This window comes from Anolis carolinensis, chromosome 2, assembly GCF_035594765.1.
Source record: "Anolis carolinensis isolate JA03-04 chromosome 2, rAnoCar3.1.pri, whole genome shotgun sequence".
In the NCBI taxonomy this organism is placed as follows: domain Eukaryota; kingdom Metazoa; phylum Chordata; class Lepidosauria; order Squamata; family Dactyloidae; genus Anolis; species Anolis carolinensis.
The window spans coordinates 45942368-45962056 of record NC_085842.1 but is presented as its reverse complement, the minus strand read 5'-3'; the positions used below and the strand labels follow the sequence as shown (position 1 = coordinate 45962056).

Below are 19689 nucleotides of genomic sequence, written 5' to 3'. Positions count from 1 at the left end.
CTCCACCCTCCACCTGAGCATCTGGTTAGGTTTCTGCAGCCAGATACACACACAGGATATGTCATCCACCCTATCCTCCAGAAGACCCCTAGAAATTTTGAAAGAATGCATATGTTGAGCTGCCAGGCTACCTTGTAAGTCTGCAATGGGGAAAGCCAGCATCAGGAAGACAGGCTTTACACTTTGCAAAGTGTTTCAAAATCATTTTAAACTTTTCAGACTGCAGACCATTTCCTTATAGCATGTTCCCTTGTCTGGAAGACTGCTATACAGAAGCTTTAGTGAGGGATAGCAATCAGGTCAGAGAAGAAGTATGTATTTAAATACATAATTATATATTTTAAAAGTTGTATAGTTTTATAGAAAAAAACCGTTGTGGTTCTATACTATTAAAATGTAGCAGAGAAACTAAGCAAGGCAATCTGGAATTTATATTTTTATGTATTATGTCTGCGTGAGGTAGAAGGAGGTTAAACTAACAAGTAGAATATTTATAATACCCCTCCTCTTCAGTATTTCACATTATATTGATTTCTTTTTGTTTGTTTTTCAAAGCACATTTCCCCCTGTTCCCTGCAAATAATCCCTTGAGAACTAAAGATAAGTAACCAGTTAACTTAATCATTCAAAGTAGCTAATTGCCATAAAGATGTGGAAGACTAGGACACGGAACAATGGCTTCAAACTACAGGAAAGGAGATTCCACCTGAACATTAGGAAGAACTTCCTCACAGTGAGGGCTGTTCGGCAGTGGAACTCTCTCCCCCGGACTGTGGTGGAGGCTCCTTCTTTGGAGGCTTTTAAACAGAGGCTTGATGGTCATCTGTCGGGGGTGCTATGAATGTGATTTCCTGCTTCTTGGCAGGGGGTTGGACTGGATGGCCCATGAGGTCTCTTCCAACTCTACTATTCTATGATTCTATGATTCTACTTTATTTATTTATTTAATCCCTCTTTTCTTTCAATATGTGGCCCATATACATCACAGAATGAGCTCTGCGAGTGCAGCATTTTTCCAAATGAGGATTGAGACATTCGTAGGGAGACCAAAATGCTTATTTATGCTTATTGTCCTCCCAATCCTGTTATATGCCTGCAAAATGTGGACCATCTACAGACGTCACACCCAACTTCTGGAATGATTCCATCAGCATTGCCTCTGAAAAATCCTGCAAATCTCTTGGGAGGACAGACGGACAAATGTCAGCATTGGAAGAAGCAAACACTACCAGCACTGAAGTGATGATCCTCTGCCATCAACTCTGTTGAACTGGCCTGGAAATAGATGTCCTCACTGCGAAAGAACATGCAGATCAAGAATAAGTCTCTAAAGTCATGTACGGACCCACCGCCAAACCCTATACTTGGAAAGTATATGGCTGCAAGGGATTGCCTATGATGATGAGTTTTTAGCTGCATTTTGTTTTATCTATGTTATGAGTTGCCTTGGGTCTTGTACTGGGAGAGAAAAAAATACAAATTAAATAAATAAGTAAAGAAAGAAAGAAAGAAAGAAAGAAAGAAAGAAAGAAAGAAAGAAAGAAAGAAACTACCAGTGAGCTACTACTGTGAAGATTTGTAGTAAAAAGCAGCTTCAAATATACAATACCATCCTTTCCGAATGCAACATTGTTTTAATCAGGAAGTATAATTAAAACCATAGTCATTGTGAACAGTCTTGAGCAAAAAATCTCCCTTTTGCATTAACGTGCCATTTGGACCATAGTGTATACACCTGCATTTTCTAAAATTTAAAATAGTCTACTGGGTTAAAAAAATACAGTTGGGATCTTTTATGAAAGTGTGGAAAATTACAGATTCTCAAGTTTAATAGCTCTTCTAGAAATAGTCTGTGAAACAGTCCCCCCCCCTCAAAATTAATGAGGCTTGCTAAACCATACTACATAACATGGAGCCAGAGTAATTTGTAAAGGATCAGTGTGAGCTCCTCAGGAAACATTTTCAAACAAAGATATGGTTTTTACATTATATAAGAACTTTTATTCAGCAGAACTACAATAGCTTCCGACACCAATCAACCTAAAGGAAAGGATCAAGTCCAAACCCATGAACTTTTGACATTCTTACAGTCATATCTCCACAAGTATTGTAAACATGCATATGCTTCACTTAGCCATTTACTACAAACTCCCTCAGCATGGGAGATGGTCTCTTTTTTCTCATGAAATGTTACTTGAAACAAAATTTTAAAAAATTAAAAATGGGCAGGGAGAGAACTGACCTTACATTTCAGGTAGATCACTGAAGACTCTTGTACGGCAATGTTTTTCATCTTAAAAAAATGATTGGGAGCCAGCTGGAGGAGAAACTGAAGGTGTTAGGGCAGTGTTTATCTTTATCTTCTTCCCCAAAGGGCTACACATTACTTGATGACTACAGTGCATGTGTATAGAGCCTAACTGTATCTTATGGCCCCATCCACATAATATTTTTTTTCCTGTAAATTGGTGTCTATATTGGGAAGGTGGCCTCTCATCTGTTGCAGCCTTGATCTGTCATCTACACAGCAATTGTTACATGTACCATGTTATCATCTGCTTGCTCCACCATTGAGGTCTTTGGATCATTTTTCATCTGGTTCCTTCCCTGTGACCCTGTCACCCTGGGAGACCCTGCTTGAAGTGCATGACTCCTGATGGTTTTACATATAAGTTCACTGGAATTCACAAGTCCACTCACCATGACATGGTGATGATCAACTATCATGATATTCATGCCATTGGAACAGAACCTATCTCTGTGAAAACTGTGTGTTGGTCGCTGTGCACCAATCTTTACACATAAAACAAATGTATGCACTGGCGTCTTTCAAGCAAATCAAAACCAACAAAGGTCCCAGGGCAGAATTGTGAAATATGGAGCAACTAACTATGGACTGGCACATGGGCAGTGGATATGGATGCAGACAGTCAATCTAATTTAAGTTGAGCATTTCATCAACTATATCTACATCTGAGACCCTTGGAAGAAAATCATCCTCAGCTATGAGTGATCACCTATGATGATATTATGATGTATTGGGAAGGACTATTTAAGGGACCATAATCTCAGTATTAACTGCAGAAGGACACAGCTTAATTTATACTTAAGACCTTCACCAGAATTTTCCATGTCAAGCCAACATCACTGTTAACTGAATATTCAAGTATAATCAAATTAGCACAGAATACATTTCCGCCACAACTGAAAAAAATCCAAAGTCACATTATATATTAGTGGTGAAGGAGAAGATATTCCAAATCAGAAGCCAGAATTTCCAGACAGATTTAAGCCCTAGGATGTCTTTTTCTAGAAATTAAAAATGATAATGGATATTGTAGAAGCACCAGATGAGCTCTTTCCTGAAAAACCAGTAAGGTTAGAAGGGGAGACATTAAGAAGTACTATCACAGGATCAAGAGCAAAACAAGGAATTTGTCCATCTAAAAGAGAATTCTACTCCACATAAAATGTACCTTCAGTCCACAAATTTCTGGCATTAGAAAGGGGTACTGAAAATTGTTCATACTTAGAATTACATTTGCTGGGTTCACATTCCCTTAGTAATTTTCCTTGCCCCTTTTCCTGGATGCCTAAACTTTATTTCTAAACAATCAAGTGAAATTTTAAATTAATTGAATGCTAGAATTTTGGGAGTGAACTTTTCATTTAGGGTATAATTCTTATTGAGGAGAAAATGCTTCCATCCCACCACTTCTGATACATCCTTGGATGCCACTGAAGGATTGACAAAAAGCCCAGTCCTGTTATCTCCATTCTCAGCTTGAGACTAAGGTGAATTCACTCCATAGACACCAAAAAGATTCTTGTGAATATTAAATCTGTTGGCAATCCATGAAGGATACAGTAAAGCAATGCTTCTCATGTAATCTGATATGGAGGGCCAGCTATTCTATTGTGCTGGAAAGAAACCATCACTGTATTTGAACCAATTGGTACAACTGTTTGTTGCACAAATGTAGACTCCACAGACTGACAGCTGATGACTTGTCGACCATACCAGCCCAAGGACCACCACCATTTTAGGTTGCACTGCAATAAAGGAACTTGCGAAATGAGATAGGTATGTGTGTTTTTTCAAATGCCTCCTTGCACAGTTTACTATACTGTATCCTTTCTCTCTTCCCCACAGATTGTATATTTAGTTTATTTATGCAAGTCGCTTCTGGTGTGAGAGAATCCGCCATCTACAAAGACATTGCCCAGGGAACGCCCGTATATATTATTACCCTGCATGGAGGATTTTCTCATGTTCGGTATTGCACCACCGGGAAGCAGCAGGTGGCTGATGCCAGTTAAGAGACTCCCTCCTGGGCACACAGAAAGCTGGGTGACTTGGAAGGCGCTGAACAGAGTGCACTCTGGCACCACAAGATGCAAAGTGGTCCACAACATGTGAGTGTTGTGTGAAGAAGAACAAACCACAGACCACCTACTACAATGCAGTCTGTGCCTTGCCACTGGTGCCTCGGGTGTTGCTTCTTACAGCAACACCAGAGGCACTTGAAATGGCCAGCTTCTGGTCAAAGGAAATTTAGCATAATGTCAAGTTTTTAAACTTTGTTTATTGTTTTTATGTATTATAATTGTATTCTCAATTCGCTTCTGACATGATAAATAAAGAAATTTATAGAAGAAGCTAAAAAGTAAAAAAAAGCCCCATTCAACCATATCACTACAATGGCTTCACTGTATTACTACAATTCCACACAAACATATTCCCATACTTCATACTAAATCTGAGTGTGTCAAAAACTGTTCAAAATTATGTATATGCTGCTGATTAGCACATGGGACAAGAGTCCTGGGTCACCAAACATCACCCCAGATGCCGATTGTCATTGAAGATGTCAGTCTGACACCAGTTTTAAATGTGACCATTAATGGATGGATGAACAGGGTAGGAACAAAATACTTTTTTCCCTCTGTGAAGCAGACATAAGTTCAACTCCCACTTTCATGTCAAGTTTACAGATACAGCATTTTAAATATGCAAGGAAGCTGCTTTTTCTCCTACCCTCCCCACCCTTTAAATCTAATATTATGCTTCTGAATACAGAATTTACCTAAGTAAATAATTATTTTTAAACCTAAGATTTAGGCAGCATTAGGATTTGATGTTATGCTAATGTTTGACAATTACTAAATGTGGGTATCAGCCAGTATTTTTTTAAAGTTTAATTTAAAGCAATTTGACATGGAAAGGTTATTACTTTAGTTGCCAATAAAAGCTGTACTTTTAACATAAGTGTACACTAGACCCTAGGGTATGTGACTATTATCTTTTCTGCAATTATGTGGTGTTCTACATAAATGCTAAAAAAATTAGAAATATCAAAAGTACGAACTTAAGATACAATATAAAAAAGTTAAATAGATAAAACCAGAAAGCTGGTTAACATGCATGTAAAGACAGGTTGAGGTTTCCCCCTAGAGGTAATATTTTGAACATAATCAAGTGTTTAGTTTAACATAACTTGACAAAACACACATACCAGTAAAATAGAATATTATAGTGAATGAAATACAGGCTAATCTGTCACCCAAACCTGATATTTTCATTAAGTTCTTTTTTTCACTAGTTCATGAAGTAGAGAAACTTCTAACCACCTGTCCCATTTCATCAATGGCTTTAGTTAACCATCAACTTTACAGTTCTGAGAAACTGTAAAGCTTCCCCTCTATTTTATGACATTTAGTTGACTTTAATAAGGATTTTCCTTATTATCCATTTTGGTTTTTTCTAATGGACCAACATGACACTGTTCACATTTTCTATTTCTTTGCATTGCTAACCTATGCAAACTTTTCTTACTCAAAATATTATTAGAGTACATGCTAAAAAGTTACCCTTCCACTGAACTGCAGGCTAAATTGCTTAATACATTTAAAGAATTCCCTATCAATTGTATATTTTCCCCTTGCTATCAAATCTATATGGTGTAATTAGAAAATGTTGCCAGTTGCATTCTACAGATGTAGTTCTTGCCCATTGCTAGAGCACTGGCTGATCTCACAGAATTGCTATGATCCTTTGAGTCATCAGATAGAGAGTAAAACCTTAGGGTGAGGAGCACTGGCTGAGGCAACTGTTTGTGTATGGTGGCTTTAAAGCCTGGGAACTAATTTCCTTCTTATTCCCACAAAGGCTGGGGCATAAAGAGTGCAGTACTGAATACTGTTCTGGCACAAAGCTGGCATGTTAAGAAGAAAGGAATATGAGCAAGAAAACATTGGGAAGAAAGTTGGTGGGTGCAGCTACTTGGACACATCATTCCATTTAGATCAAGACAATGAACAGAGAGCCAGCATTGTGACTCATGAGCCTTTGTGTTTCATGAGTCCTAAAATTGGACTTCTGTTAGAATGCTTTTCTCAAAATGCGTTCCGTCAACTTAATTAGTAATAAAAATAAATGAAACAGTAGTTAAATCAGGCAATTCTGAGTCATACATAAGTATTTTCGGATGACAATATCTAGGAAATGACTATATATATCTGATGCACAGCTCTCTGGCACACTATAGCACACTATAAATAGTGCACAGTAGTAGTAGTGGCCTATATAGGACTTAGACTACTTACCATAGAGCAGATTGGATGCAATTGTTTGTAGTAATTTGGGTTCCAGAGTCAAGTCCCAACTTAGGAGGCTAACATTGCCAATGCCCACCCCTGCTGATCTCAGATCAGTAGGGGTGAATATCTAGATACCTCCCCTTGCAAAATCCTGGGGTTTAGGCTAGCTGTGTGGCCTCCATCCCAAGAGGAACTGGGATTTAAAATCCCAATTTCTCTTGAATTTTTTGCCTGTCTAGAAGGGCCCTATGACTTAGAGGAATACAATGGAACAAATTTTGTCAAAAATACTCTCTGATAAAGCCACCAGAAGTCTAAATTAATTCAAACCAATGACCTTTTGGTCAGCAAGTTCAGCAGCTCAGCAGTTTAACCCACTGTGCCACCAGGAAGCTGTGGTACATGGTGTCTAAATAAGATTTTGAATGAGTGGATTTAAGGGACTTATTCTTACAAAGAGGAGCCTTCTGTTAAACAGCAGATTCTTCATTTAGTTTCATTTGCTTTGCCCATTGAAATTTATGTGGCATTTTCAATAAATTTATTAATACAACATCAAAATGCCAAGATATAGAAAAGGAACAGATAGATATCCAATGAGCTTGTAGGAAAGCTGGAGGAATTCCTTTTTCCACCTTAAGTAACAGCCAAGAAAGTATTTATCTTTATACATTTCATTTACAGAAGCAAAGTAGCCTGGCAATTGATATTAGAGAGATGGCAAGGTAGTTTATTGCAATGCAAAACAGGTTTGTAAGGAGTTTTAGAAGCTGGCCACCTGTGGCTTTTGCTTTATCTTGCCCTGGCTAGGTCAGCAAGGCATTTCAGATGAGCATGATAGTCCATCATGATTGGACTAGCCCAGCAAGGACTGCGTAATGAGCTTACAGGTTCTATGGCTTGGATCATGTTCCTTTTGTTCCACTACATTAAAGTCACTCAGCCAACCTGAATAGATGATGGTTGGATCACCATCAGAATATTTTCAATGCCACTCTCAAGTGCTGCCAGAAAATTGTGCTATACATGTGATTTCCATCTTTTACAACACATCAGTGTTTACGATCTATAACTCATGCTTTGGATAACCCCTGTATATCCATTCCAGTTTGTTTCATTATATACCAGATGGCATATTTATAGTATCAAGGTCTACTCCAGAATATTAGTACCTGTAGCTGCTACATGCTACTTACCATGACCTTTGAAAAAGGGTACTCACAACAATATTTTTTAAAGAAGAACCTCTAATTTACACTGGAGGATTAACCTATATGGTCTCATGAGTACAATGTGATTAATATAATAATTGTGCCCTGTGTTAATCTGGAGAAATCATTGCTGAATACAAAAGTCTGGTTAGGTCCTCATAGTCTGCTTGCTTAGTCTATAGTCTTTCCACTCGAGAGGAGCGAGAGGGGAGAAAGCTTTCACTTATCATAACACCAATTGCAAATGGTGACTTATGTTTCAAATTAGTTGGAGTTTGTTATTTTTTCCCTCTTAGGTAGGGGTTAAAGCAAGCTGTTCACGAGAGGTCCAGCCACGGTATACAAGTCCCCTTGGTATTAGTTGGAAGAACTCCTGATGAGTTCACCCTTGTTTGTGCATTAACTTTGGGATGAAAGGTTGGCCACAGTCATGTGAGACTCAAACCAAGTTTTCCAAAGTATGACACAATATGATGGAACTGTATGCGTCTCACAGTAAATGGCTTTGTGAGCCCAGAAACATATTTAAAAACTAAAAACCTCAAAGATTCCATTTGACATTTTACAAAGAATTGTTGATTCCAGAAGCCAACACTTGCAAGAAGGAGCAGTTCAGGGAAGACATGGAACCAATTGAGCTGTGAAGTTAGTCTGAGGGCTAAGGACAATCCCCGGCCGTGTGCCTCCATTCATATCAGAATTTGTGTGTGTGGTCAAGTTACCTGTTGATTTATGGTGACCACATTAATTCAGAGAAGTTCTTGCCAGCTCCTTCCTCTGAATTATAGCCTCCAGTACTTGATATTCATTGGTGGTTTCCCATGCAAGTACTAACCAGGGCTGACCCTGATTACCTTCCATTATTAGATGGTATCTGGTGCCTTTTTACCTTTGCTGAATCTTGGCCAGTTTGGGCCTAGAATCAGCAGTGACTTACATTAACATAGCAGAGCATTATGATAAAACAAGGGAGTTTGTGAGAGCCAGTGTGGTGTAGTTGTTTGTTGGATTAGGATTCCCAGAGTCTGAATTTCTACTCAGCTATTGAAACCTGCTGACTGACCTTGGGCAAGTCATACTTTTTCAACTAAGAAGAAGGCAATGACAAACCTCATCTGAATATATTTTGCCAAGAAAACCTTAAGATAGCATTGCAATAAATCTGAGTGGAGTTGAAGAAACACAACATAGCAAAGGTTGTTTTTGCAACAGTGTGCAGTGGAGACAGTAGGGCAGAAGATAAGGTCACTTCCATAACATGAGAAAACTGGCCTTCCAGCTCCTGAACAGCTCAGAAATCAGTAAAGATGCTTTCTCTCTTCTAAGGCACCATCTATACTGCTATACAATCTAGTTTCTGAATGCAGATTAACTGCATTGAACTGAATTATATAGCAGTGTAGATGGGGCCTAAAAATGGCTTCCTTTGCTGTTCTCCTTACCATGATAATGGTGCCTACTGCCAATTTGTTCTTGCTGATTGTTCTCATATTTTCTGACATGAGGGTTTTTTTGTGCTCGATATCTATATAAATATAATAGGTATGCAGATATGTTTTTTAGAATTGATATTTTGGGAGAAAATACATTTGAAATATGTATTTTGAAAGAAAACGAGCTAAGCTCAATGTGCACCAAACCTTGGAAAGAAAGATGGATATAATGTTAGACTGAATCCATCCAAAAGACAGCAGAGTGTGAGAGCTGGAATCTGTGTTGCAACAGGACTTTCTTTCTTTCCTCCTTGCAGCCTTTTGAATCACCCAAAAGCTAGCTGCATGATGTTTCCAAGCGTTTGAGTTCAAATGTTTGTGCAGATTTTAAAAAATGGCATAGAAATGAGATGAATGGAGAAATACATTAACCAAAATTTATCCATCTTTTGTTACAACCTGTGTGAACTTGCAAGAAAATCTTAGTCAGGTAGGATTTGGATCCCCATTATACACAACTGAAAAAATACACCAAAATGAATCAAATTTATTTTAATATAGTGGCAGAAAATTATTCTGAAGCATTTTATTGTAACTTACTAAATAATTTTAAATTTGAAAACTAAAGTGGTGAATGGATAAAGCTGAAGCACAGACCAACTCACAGGCTGTCTGTCTTTAATCTAAAATATTGGAGTCAAAATGTTTAGGAAAGCATTTTTTCTTCCTTTTTCTGTATTTTGTATCTGATATTACATCTGTTATATATAAATATTTCCCTGATTACTTGAGCCAATAATATAGCAAAAAGTCAAATGCAATGTCTGGGATCAAATTGGGTGTTTTAGCTTTTGAAACACAACACAATTTGAGGGCGCGTACACACACATTTTCTATCAGCAAATTCTAAAATGTAGGTTTACATTTCAACAGTTTTTTGTACTTTTTAAACACAATACAATTTGTCAATCTACAAGGTATTTATTTCACTATTGAGAAAACTGTTTTTGACCTTTATAACAAGCAGTCTGGGCCTGGTCTGGAAAAAATATGCAATCCTTCCATTCCATGTGCCGATTTTCTTTTCATAAGCTATGGACGAATGAACTAAAATAGCTGTTTGAAAATACTGTGCTCAAGTACATTCCCTACATGTATTTATTTGCTTTTTATAAAAAAAATAGAGATTTCAGCAGCGAAGCTATAGTACCTTGCAAAGAACTGGGATGTGATCATAGAGCCTTCGAATTGTACTTACTATCTCTCTGAACTCACGAAAAAGAAATTCCCTTTCCTTTCTCTACCATAAGCTTTGACCTCCTTCTATGACTAAATTGTGGCCAGTCATATAATCTGAAGCTTCAGATGCCAAGTATACGACTGCAGCTTGCAAGTCTGTCACTTGAGCGAGCCTTCCAGCTGGAATATCTGTGAGCCAGCGCTGCACAAGCGGCTTCAGTTCCTCAGAATGGATGAGCGGTGTGTCTACAATCCCCCTGTTTTGAAAAAAACAAAACAGACACAAGACATCTTGTTATAACTTTTTCTTTTAAATGGGGTACATACTAAGATTAAAAAGAGCCTCCGAATACTAAACAGAATTGTACAAAACACAAACAATGTAGGTATGCCAAAGATCCCTAGGTTCATATATCCTAACCTGACTGGCAAACAAGCATCAGAATCTTCAGTCATATTTCTCCTTAAATATTCTTTAATGCCACCTCTTACTGATCATTCTCACACTTCATTATTGCATCTTTCATGTATTTCCACATTAGTGATGCATTCGTTAGCATAATGCCCCAATTGAAATATTTGCCACAAAAACAATCGCATCACATAAATTGGAAGTGACTTGCAACGAGTTATCTACAAATTGATGGGGGGGAGGGACATGGACATGCCAATTATTCTATTTATTAGCATGTGCAGCAGAAGAGATTATGCAATATGTTTGTACACAGCTGAGCAAATACAAGCAGTTGAAATTCTGGTGTTTCAAGAGAAAATAAAAAGCTGAATTCTTGATTACTGAATGTAAACTGAAAGTTTACATTAAACAGAATTGTTCTTTTCGAGAAACCATCATTTAGTAAAACCTTAATGGTATTTCCTGTACGTTACAATAAAACATTCATCAGGAAATGTTTCCAATTGCCCCCCCCCCTCTCAAAATGAAAGGAAACCCAGAAAATCCACCCACATCTGGTGAGTATTTAGTGTTTTAACAATAACTGATTTGTTACCCTCCTCCTTAAGAACATATTTGTATTTTGTGAAATGTTATAATTTCTTTCCCCAGCCCCTGTACAAATATATTTACATAACTGTGCCTAACAAGAAATTACATTTAACTTCTTAGAAATGACAATAACGAAAACCTGAACTGCCAATTCCACTTCATTAGTGGGGTAGAAATGCATTCCAAATGTTAATAAAAATTCCAACATGCTGATAAATTAGCGCTTCTAAGGAGCATGTGACACCTTGGTTAACATATTCAACCTCAATTATATTTCTCTTCAGCACCCTGTTATCTGGAACCTTTGCTGGCAATCAGAGGTGCTGTTTTTCAGCGGCCAATTTTCTAGATAATGTAGCTTATCAACACTGTGGGTAAACTTGCCAATGAAATCAGGCTGCACTGAACCACACACGCGCTAATTGCATCTCTTTTTTATGCATATTTACAGACTGTCACTTCAAAGAAATCAGTGGCCCATTGAGGCACCCAGTTAGCTGGAAGAATTGCCTCTTGCAAATGAAAATTAGCAAACAAGCTAGTGATAAATATGAAATGAACAAAGTCTCCAAATGCCGTTTTGTTCTCAAACTTCGCCCCTCAACCCAATTTATACGTCCAAAGAAATAGCTTTTCGAAACACGCTGGATTCTGGGAAGGAGATCTTCTCCCCCACCTCCCCATACTTTTGTTTTAAAAGGAGGTCTGTTTACCATATTATTTCATGGATTTGATGCTGCTTTGCCCTTCTCCTCATCGACATTTTTTTATTTCATTATTTTTGCTAACTGGGGGCACTCTTTACATCGCAGCTGTCCTCAGTTTCAGTTGCCGCTTTTTGAAACTGACAATATACAGCTTATCCCTTCATAAATAATTGTACACAAGGGCAACTTGAATAACCTCAGGCACTAGCCTACATACCAAAGTAATATTATAATCACAATATTATTTCCCCTAACCAGTTGCTTCTACCCTTTATGCTTAACGCTTGCTTGCTAAGAAAAAAAGCAATTTCCAATGGGAAAAATAATCTCAACAGGCTTTGCTGATTACATTTCATTTTAAACATATCACATATACACATTGCAAAATGATACTGTCCCAACAACAATATTCCTATACTTACTAATACTATGTGGAGTACAAATGTCTCTTCTTACTTAGTTTATTTGAAATGAGCATTTCTCAGCCACGAAAGTATAGTGCCAAACTAGCTTTTCAAGTATTAACTGTGGGCCTCCGCTTCTGGTGAAGGAACCATTAACAAGGTTACTTCTCTGTGTTGCTTGTGACAGAAGTTCATTTTGCTAAAACTAGCAAGTGCTGTTTTCACACCTGGAAAACTCTCTGGCTTTGATATCCAACTCAATAACATCTATACTTTTATATAGAAATATTAAGTAACTTGACCATGTAAGACTTAAGCCCCTTCCACACAGTTGAATAAAATCCTACATTATCTACTTTGAACTTGGATATATGACAGTGTGGACTCTGATAACCCAGTTCAAAGCAGATATTGTGGGTTATTCTGTTTTGCTATTCTGAGTTATATGGCTGTGAGGAAGGGCCCTGAGCCTACAAAAGTTTATGCTACCATCTTTGTTCTTTCAGGCCCTTTCTACACTGCCATATAATCCAGAATACCTGATTTGAACTGGATTATCTGGCAGTGTGGACTCAGATAATCCAGTTCAAAGCAGATAATATGAATTTTCTGCTTTGATAATCTGGATTATATGGCAGTGTAGAATGGGCGTCATATAATCCACCATTCAAAACAGATAATGTGGATTATCTGCTTTGATAATCTGGATTATATGGCAGTGTAGAAAGGACCTAAAGTACTACAAGATCCCTTTTCCTACTGATATTCCAGGATTTTTTTAAATTTTAATTTTTGGCCGTCTGCAAGGATGTTGCCCAGGGGACGCCCAGATGTTTTTATCATTCTTGTGGGAGGCTTATATCATGTCCCCACATGGAGCTGGAGCTGATAGAGGGAACTCATCTGCACTCTCCCCAAGTGGGATTCAAACCTGGCAGCTTTCAGATGAGCAACTCAACCTTCAAGTCACAAGGCTTTAATCCACTATGCCATCGGGGGCTCCATATTTCAGCATAACATGGTGGCATCTTTGAATTTGAATTTCACTCTGATACAGTAGTACATCTGACTTCATAATAATAATAATAATAATAATAATAATAATAATAATAATAATAATAATACCAAGACCATTTTGGTGGGATTACAAGACTGAAAAAGTTACAGAAAATGAACATTTCAAACTACTTTGGGACTTCTGAATTCAGATTGACAGAGTTTGGAGCACAATACTCCTAACCTAACAATCAGGTTAAAAAACAAAGTATGAATCATTGATGTTGAAATCCCAGGTGACAGCAGAATCGATGAGAAGCAACTGGAAAAGCTTATGCAATACGAAGATTTAAAGATCGAACTGCAAAAGCTCTGTCACAAGCCAGTAAAGGTGGTCCCAGTGGTGATCAGCACACTGGATGCCGTGCCTAAAGACCTTGGCCAGCACTTAAAAACAATCAGCGTGGACAATATTACCATCTGTCAGATGCAAAAGGCCACCCTACTCAGATGCTCAGATCTGCCTGCATTATTCCCCGATACAGCACATAGTCCTAGACACTTGGGAAGTGACCCAATACAACATAGTGATCTTGTTTGCTGTGTACTAATCTTGTTGTTTATCAAATTATTATTATTATTATTATTATTATTATTATTATTATTATTATTATTTCTTACCTTCCTCTCCTTGTGGCTTGAGTCAGGTTACAGAATAATTAAAATACATAAACATTGTAAAAATACCACAAATACACATATTGAATGTATTTCTATAAAAGATACATATTAAAATGTATTTCTTTAAAATAAATATTAAAATACATAAAACAGAGATTAAGCAAAGGACACACATTTACAATTCATGTTTAAAACCTGTCTGGGTAGGTCTTCCAGAAGAGATATGTCTTTAGATGGTTTTTAAATTCTAACAGATCAATTAGCTATTGGGGCTCTTCCGGCAGGTCGTTCCACAGTCTTGGGGTGGCCGATGGAAAGGTCCTTTGGGTGATTGTCACCAGTCAGATTCTGGCTATTTAGAATAACTGCTCCCCAGAGGACCTAAGTGTTTGAAGTGGATTGTACAGGAGAAGATGATCCTGTAGGTAACCCCAAACCATGTAGGGATTTAAAGGTCAAAACCAACACCTTGTACTTTGCCCAGAAATTAATTGGCGGACAGTGGAGTCACTTTAGGATAGGTGTAATATGCTCACTCCTAGATGTTCCTGTAACCAATCTGGCTGCCATATTTGGTACCAACTAGGGTTTCCAAACTTGGTACAAAGCTAGCACAATATAAAGCGCATTGCAGAATCTCAACCTTGAGGTTGCCAGTGCATGCACTACCATCTTTAGGTCCCCAAATCTAGGAAAAAGTGCAGCTGGCGTATCAATCGAAGCTAATAGTGAGTACGCCTGACTGTCGCATCTACCTAGGCTGACATTTGGAGAGACAGATCCAGGAGCACTCCCAAGCTGTGAACACAGTCTTTCAGGGGGAGTGTATTCCCATCCAGGACTGGTTGACACAACAAATCCATCCACAGATTAGGGTCCCTGATGGCAAGTACCTCTGTTTTGTCTGGATTAAGTTTAAATTTGTTTTTCCTCATCCAACCCATTACCTTCTCCAGGCATTAATTTAGAGGAGACACATTATCCTTAGTTGAAGCTGTTTTTGAAGGCATGGAGAAATATATTTGGGTCTCATCAGCATACTGATAACACCATGCCCCATGCTCATGGATGATCTCTCACAGCAGTTTCATGAAAATATTAAATATCATTTGGAATAGAATGGCACCTTGTGGGATACCACATAACAGCTTCTTTTTTGAGGAGCAGTTATACCCAAGCACCATCATCTCTGTAATCTTACAGATGAAGCAAGATGAGTTGTTTTCAAAAGGAAGAAGAGTGATGAAAGGTGAATTGCAAGGTGGATAGCTTAATACTATTTTTCAGTTTTGTATTTGGGGTTGTTTTCATAACTCTGTGTCTTTTAACAATCCCAAGGGGAAATTCTGCTGTCGCTATCATCCCACTGTCATGAGTCAGAATCATGCACATGTTATTGCAACTCCCAACAGCCCTAGCTAGCTCAGTCAATGGGAGATGCAATCCTGAACCATCTGGAGGACTGTGTTTTGTTGATTTTTGCTTCTTCTGGAGCATAGCATTCATCATACAGCAACCCTGCAGAGGGTAGTAGCCAGCCACTGCCTTCAGGCCCAGAACGGTACAGGTAAAGAAGGTGGAAAGACACTATTACTTACTTTAGTCACACCTTATATGGTCAAATTTTCGAAATCAGGTCTTTATTTATGCCATGGTGGACATGAGAAACCTATGTTTTATTTAAAAGATAACATAATTTGGACTTATTCCTTATATATAATAATAATAGAGCACAGTAGCAGAGCAAATAATAATATAGTTGATAGCACACTTTCAAGTTTCTCTATAAATATGAGACATGCTCCAGTACTGCACACTGCTTCTGAAAGGCTTGGTGCCAAAGATGGGCAATTTAATGCTGGAGATGGAAAAACCTTTTTAGGCAAATTTTTGTTGGCTCTTAACCATTCTGAACAGTGACAAGTGCCAATGCATTAATTCCCTGCCGCGACAGGAATGCAATGCTATTGCTTGACAATGGTGTATCACACTGTAGGTTCCTTAGTGGGAGATGCAGAACTGACATTTTGCTTCTGACGCACAAGCTGACATAAGACTCAAGGAGCCTTTGACAATACCAATTTCATACCAATATGTTCATGTGATGGTGTTGTTGTGTGTTTAAGTGTACCACTTGTTACCCACTCCAGTGGAATGGTTAGATGTGTTCATCTCCCATCGTGGGGATGGGGGTGGGAGGGAAAGGGAAATGCCATTGGTGTATAAGTTGATTTCTTTCAGATGAGTTATTAATTTGAATGATTTAAGTACACTTCATTTACCCAGGAAGTGTTTAATCAGTACAATCCACTTAATTGGGACAGCTCCCAAGAAACTAGATATAAGCCCAGAGATATTTAAGAGCAACTGCTGTTGCTTAATGGGGACGGTAATGCTGGTTAATTGGGATGCCTTTGAGTGATAGAGTGGTGCTTAGTTCTTCCCTCTAGTGTACTTTTATGCCAATTCCTTCTCTACACAAAAATGTTTTGCCCTCCTCAGTGTTGAGAGTCATCCTAGATTGAGATTGCCAGCAGCCTGGATCTCCTGCAGCTTGTGCTAACCCAGGTTAGAGATGAATTTTTGAAGCCATTTTTGCTTGAGCAGTTCATTTGTAGTATGCAGTCATGCTCACACAGCTTTTTCAGCTGTGTGTTAACACAAGGGCTGAAGGTATGTTGAGCATAAATGATGGCTTTGATGGTAATAGCTTTGTGCAGAAACAACATTTTGTGCAGAAAATAGTTTCATTTAGTATAAAATATATTTTCCTGTGCAAAATGTTGTTTTCTGATTAAAGAGTGAGGGTTGTACAGCAATCTTTTTTGACACAAGTCATCTTAGAATCATAGAATCATAGAATAGTAGAGTTGGAAGAGACCTCATGGGCCATCCAGTCCAACCCCCTGCTAAGAAGCAGGAAATCGCATTCAAAGCACTCCCGACAGATGGCCATCCAGCCTATGTTTAAAAGCCTCCAAAGAAGGAGCCTCTACCACGGCCCGGGGGAGAGAGTTCCACTGTCGAACAGCTCTCACAGTGAGGAAGTTCTTCCTGATGTTCAGGTGGAATCTCCTTTCCTGTAGTTTGAAGCCATTGTTCCGTGTCCTAGTCTGCAGGGCCGCAGAAAACAAGCTTGCTCCCTCCTCCCTATGACTTCCCCTCACATATTTGTACATGGCTATCATGTCTCCTCTCAGCCTCTCCTCTTTTTCTGCAAAAAAAAAAAAGGCCAAAGTATGGAAAATCTTCAAATAAATTCTCATGGGCTTACCCAGTTAGGAGAAAACCTTTGAAATTAGTTACTCTTGTGTGAAAGAAAGAAATAACCAAAGATGCACATCTTTATCAACAACATCTCCTACTGGATCAATTCCAATATACTTTTCTGGAGATTTATTTAGTCTAGGTAAAGAAGTCTTAATGTGACATTCTGTAATGCTGCACAACTCAGTGGCAACCTCCTCTTAAACACTCTGCACCTTAATCTTGCTACACCCCATTATTGCATGCTTCCATAGAGAGTACAGTCCATCCCTTACACACACACACAGTACACACACTTGCCAGTTTTACATTACATTATTCATAAGCTCATACTATTGTAGTCATATCTTCGGTTTGGGGCTATCGTGGAAACATTTACATGACAGCCCCATTATCAGGAGGTGGGTAGAGGTGAAAGACTACCCCCTGCACCACATTCAGCATCTGAAGATGGGAGTGCCCTGTGAACATCCACATCTTCAGGACATGAGCTGCTGGAAGCCATATCATCATCACCCTCCTCATATCCAACTCTCAAAGATGGGGGTGCCCTGTGAACATTCACATAGCAGCCTCATCCTCAGGTTGTGAGTGAGGAACGGCATGCCATCACTACTCACACTATTAATACCTCCTGAAGTTGGGAATACTCGATTCACAAAGTAGCCCCATCCTCAGGAGGTGAGGAGAGCTGAGTCATCAACTCCCATAAAGTGCCTGGTCCCAAAGATGGGGGTGCCTGTGAAAATTCACACAGCAGCACCATTCTCCGGTGACGGGAGGAATGAGTCAGCATCACCTATGCCCAAAACAAAAAAAAGAAGCAGCTAAAGTAGCCAATATTTCAAGATCTTTCCATTTATTTAAAGGGTGATTCATCATCCTTGAAGATTCTAGAAAGCTTCAAAAGAGGCAATTTATTCATTTCCCCACAGCAAGAGACCGGACCAGAAAAAATAGGAGGAATGGATCTGGGCAGGAAAATCATTTTGGGAATTTAACAGGGCACTACACCATACCCACTACTGCTGGAGGAAGGCATCAGAGTCAGCCCATGCATTACAGGGTCAAAACTGAGGCTAAAGAGACCCCACAGGCTATACATTACTTTGAGAGGTGTATGAAAGGGACCAAATTTTCTGTTGTTCCTCTCCCTCCCTTCCCCCTCCACTTCCCTCATATGTGGGAGAAGAAGGTAAGGATGGAAAGGATATTCTGTATTAATTATTTCCTGGTCAAAAAAATCAACTTCTTACTGTTGGGAAATAATTTTTGGAAGTATAATTGAACAGCAAGATTTTCACACAGCTTTCTAACGGGTGGTTTAGAGGAATTTTCTGAGAACCATGTGCTAAATGTACATCCACAATATCCCTATAAGCCTTCAATACGTGTCCTAGACCCCTTTCACACTACACAATTTTAGGACTATGATGGGGTTTGCAGTTTGGTGAGGCACTAGAACTCTCTGGCTGAGATTGCTAAACACACTTCCCTAAACTGCAAATCCTAGCATTTCAAGGGCTAGAACCATGTCAGTAAAATGAGAATCATAGTGCTATCATTGAGTAGTGTGAAGGGGCCCCCACTGCCCTTTGCTCTTAACAATGCTAAATGACATATAAGTTGGTACTCCAAATCCACGGATTCGGTATCCACAGATTCAACCATCCATGGCTTGAAAGTATCCCCCCCCCCCAAAAAAAACCCTTCTGAAAATCTTTTTTATACAAGGTACACGACTTCATTTTGCCATTGTACATAATGAGTCTTGATTATATGGATTTTGGTATCCACATGCTGTCCTGTATCCAAATCACAGTGGACACAAAGGGCCCACTTTATATCCCAGCCAGTTAACCAGCTGTTAGGATTTCTAGGAGTTGAATGCCAAAATATCTGGGGACCCACAGGTTGAGAACCACTGTTCTAAGGTAAGAAGCCCCAAAGAGAGGCACCAGAACATCTAAAAGACATGCCAAAATACATATTTATAGGGTTGTAGGAGTACAGTCCTTTCCCAATGAAAGCCCTGTAGAATGGGAACTGTGGAATTGAAAAAAAACCTGTTATATTTTCCCCCTTTTTCAAGAACTCCCATCTTTAAGCCTTCAAAAATTAGGTAAAATGTAATTTGTAATGAAT

At 38.7% G+C, this 19689-nt stretch overlaps 1 protein-coding gene across 1 annotated transcript in view; it reads right to left on the bottom strand.

Annotated features, from left to right (window-relative positions):
- Nucleotides 1–9781: 9781 nt before the first annotated feature.
- The window catches only part of LOC100554218 (uncharacterized), a 66694-nt gene continuing 56786 nt past the window's right edge, over nucleotides 9782–19689 (bottom strand). Inside the window, exon 12 of the mRNA XM_062969352.1 lies at nucleotides 9782–10740. Coding sequence (XP_062825422.1) covers nucleotides 10545–10740 — 196 coding nt within the window. The 3' untranslated portion in view covers nucleotides 9782–10544. The remainder of the gene's footprint in view (nucleotides 10741–19689) is intronic.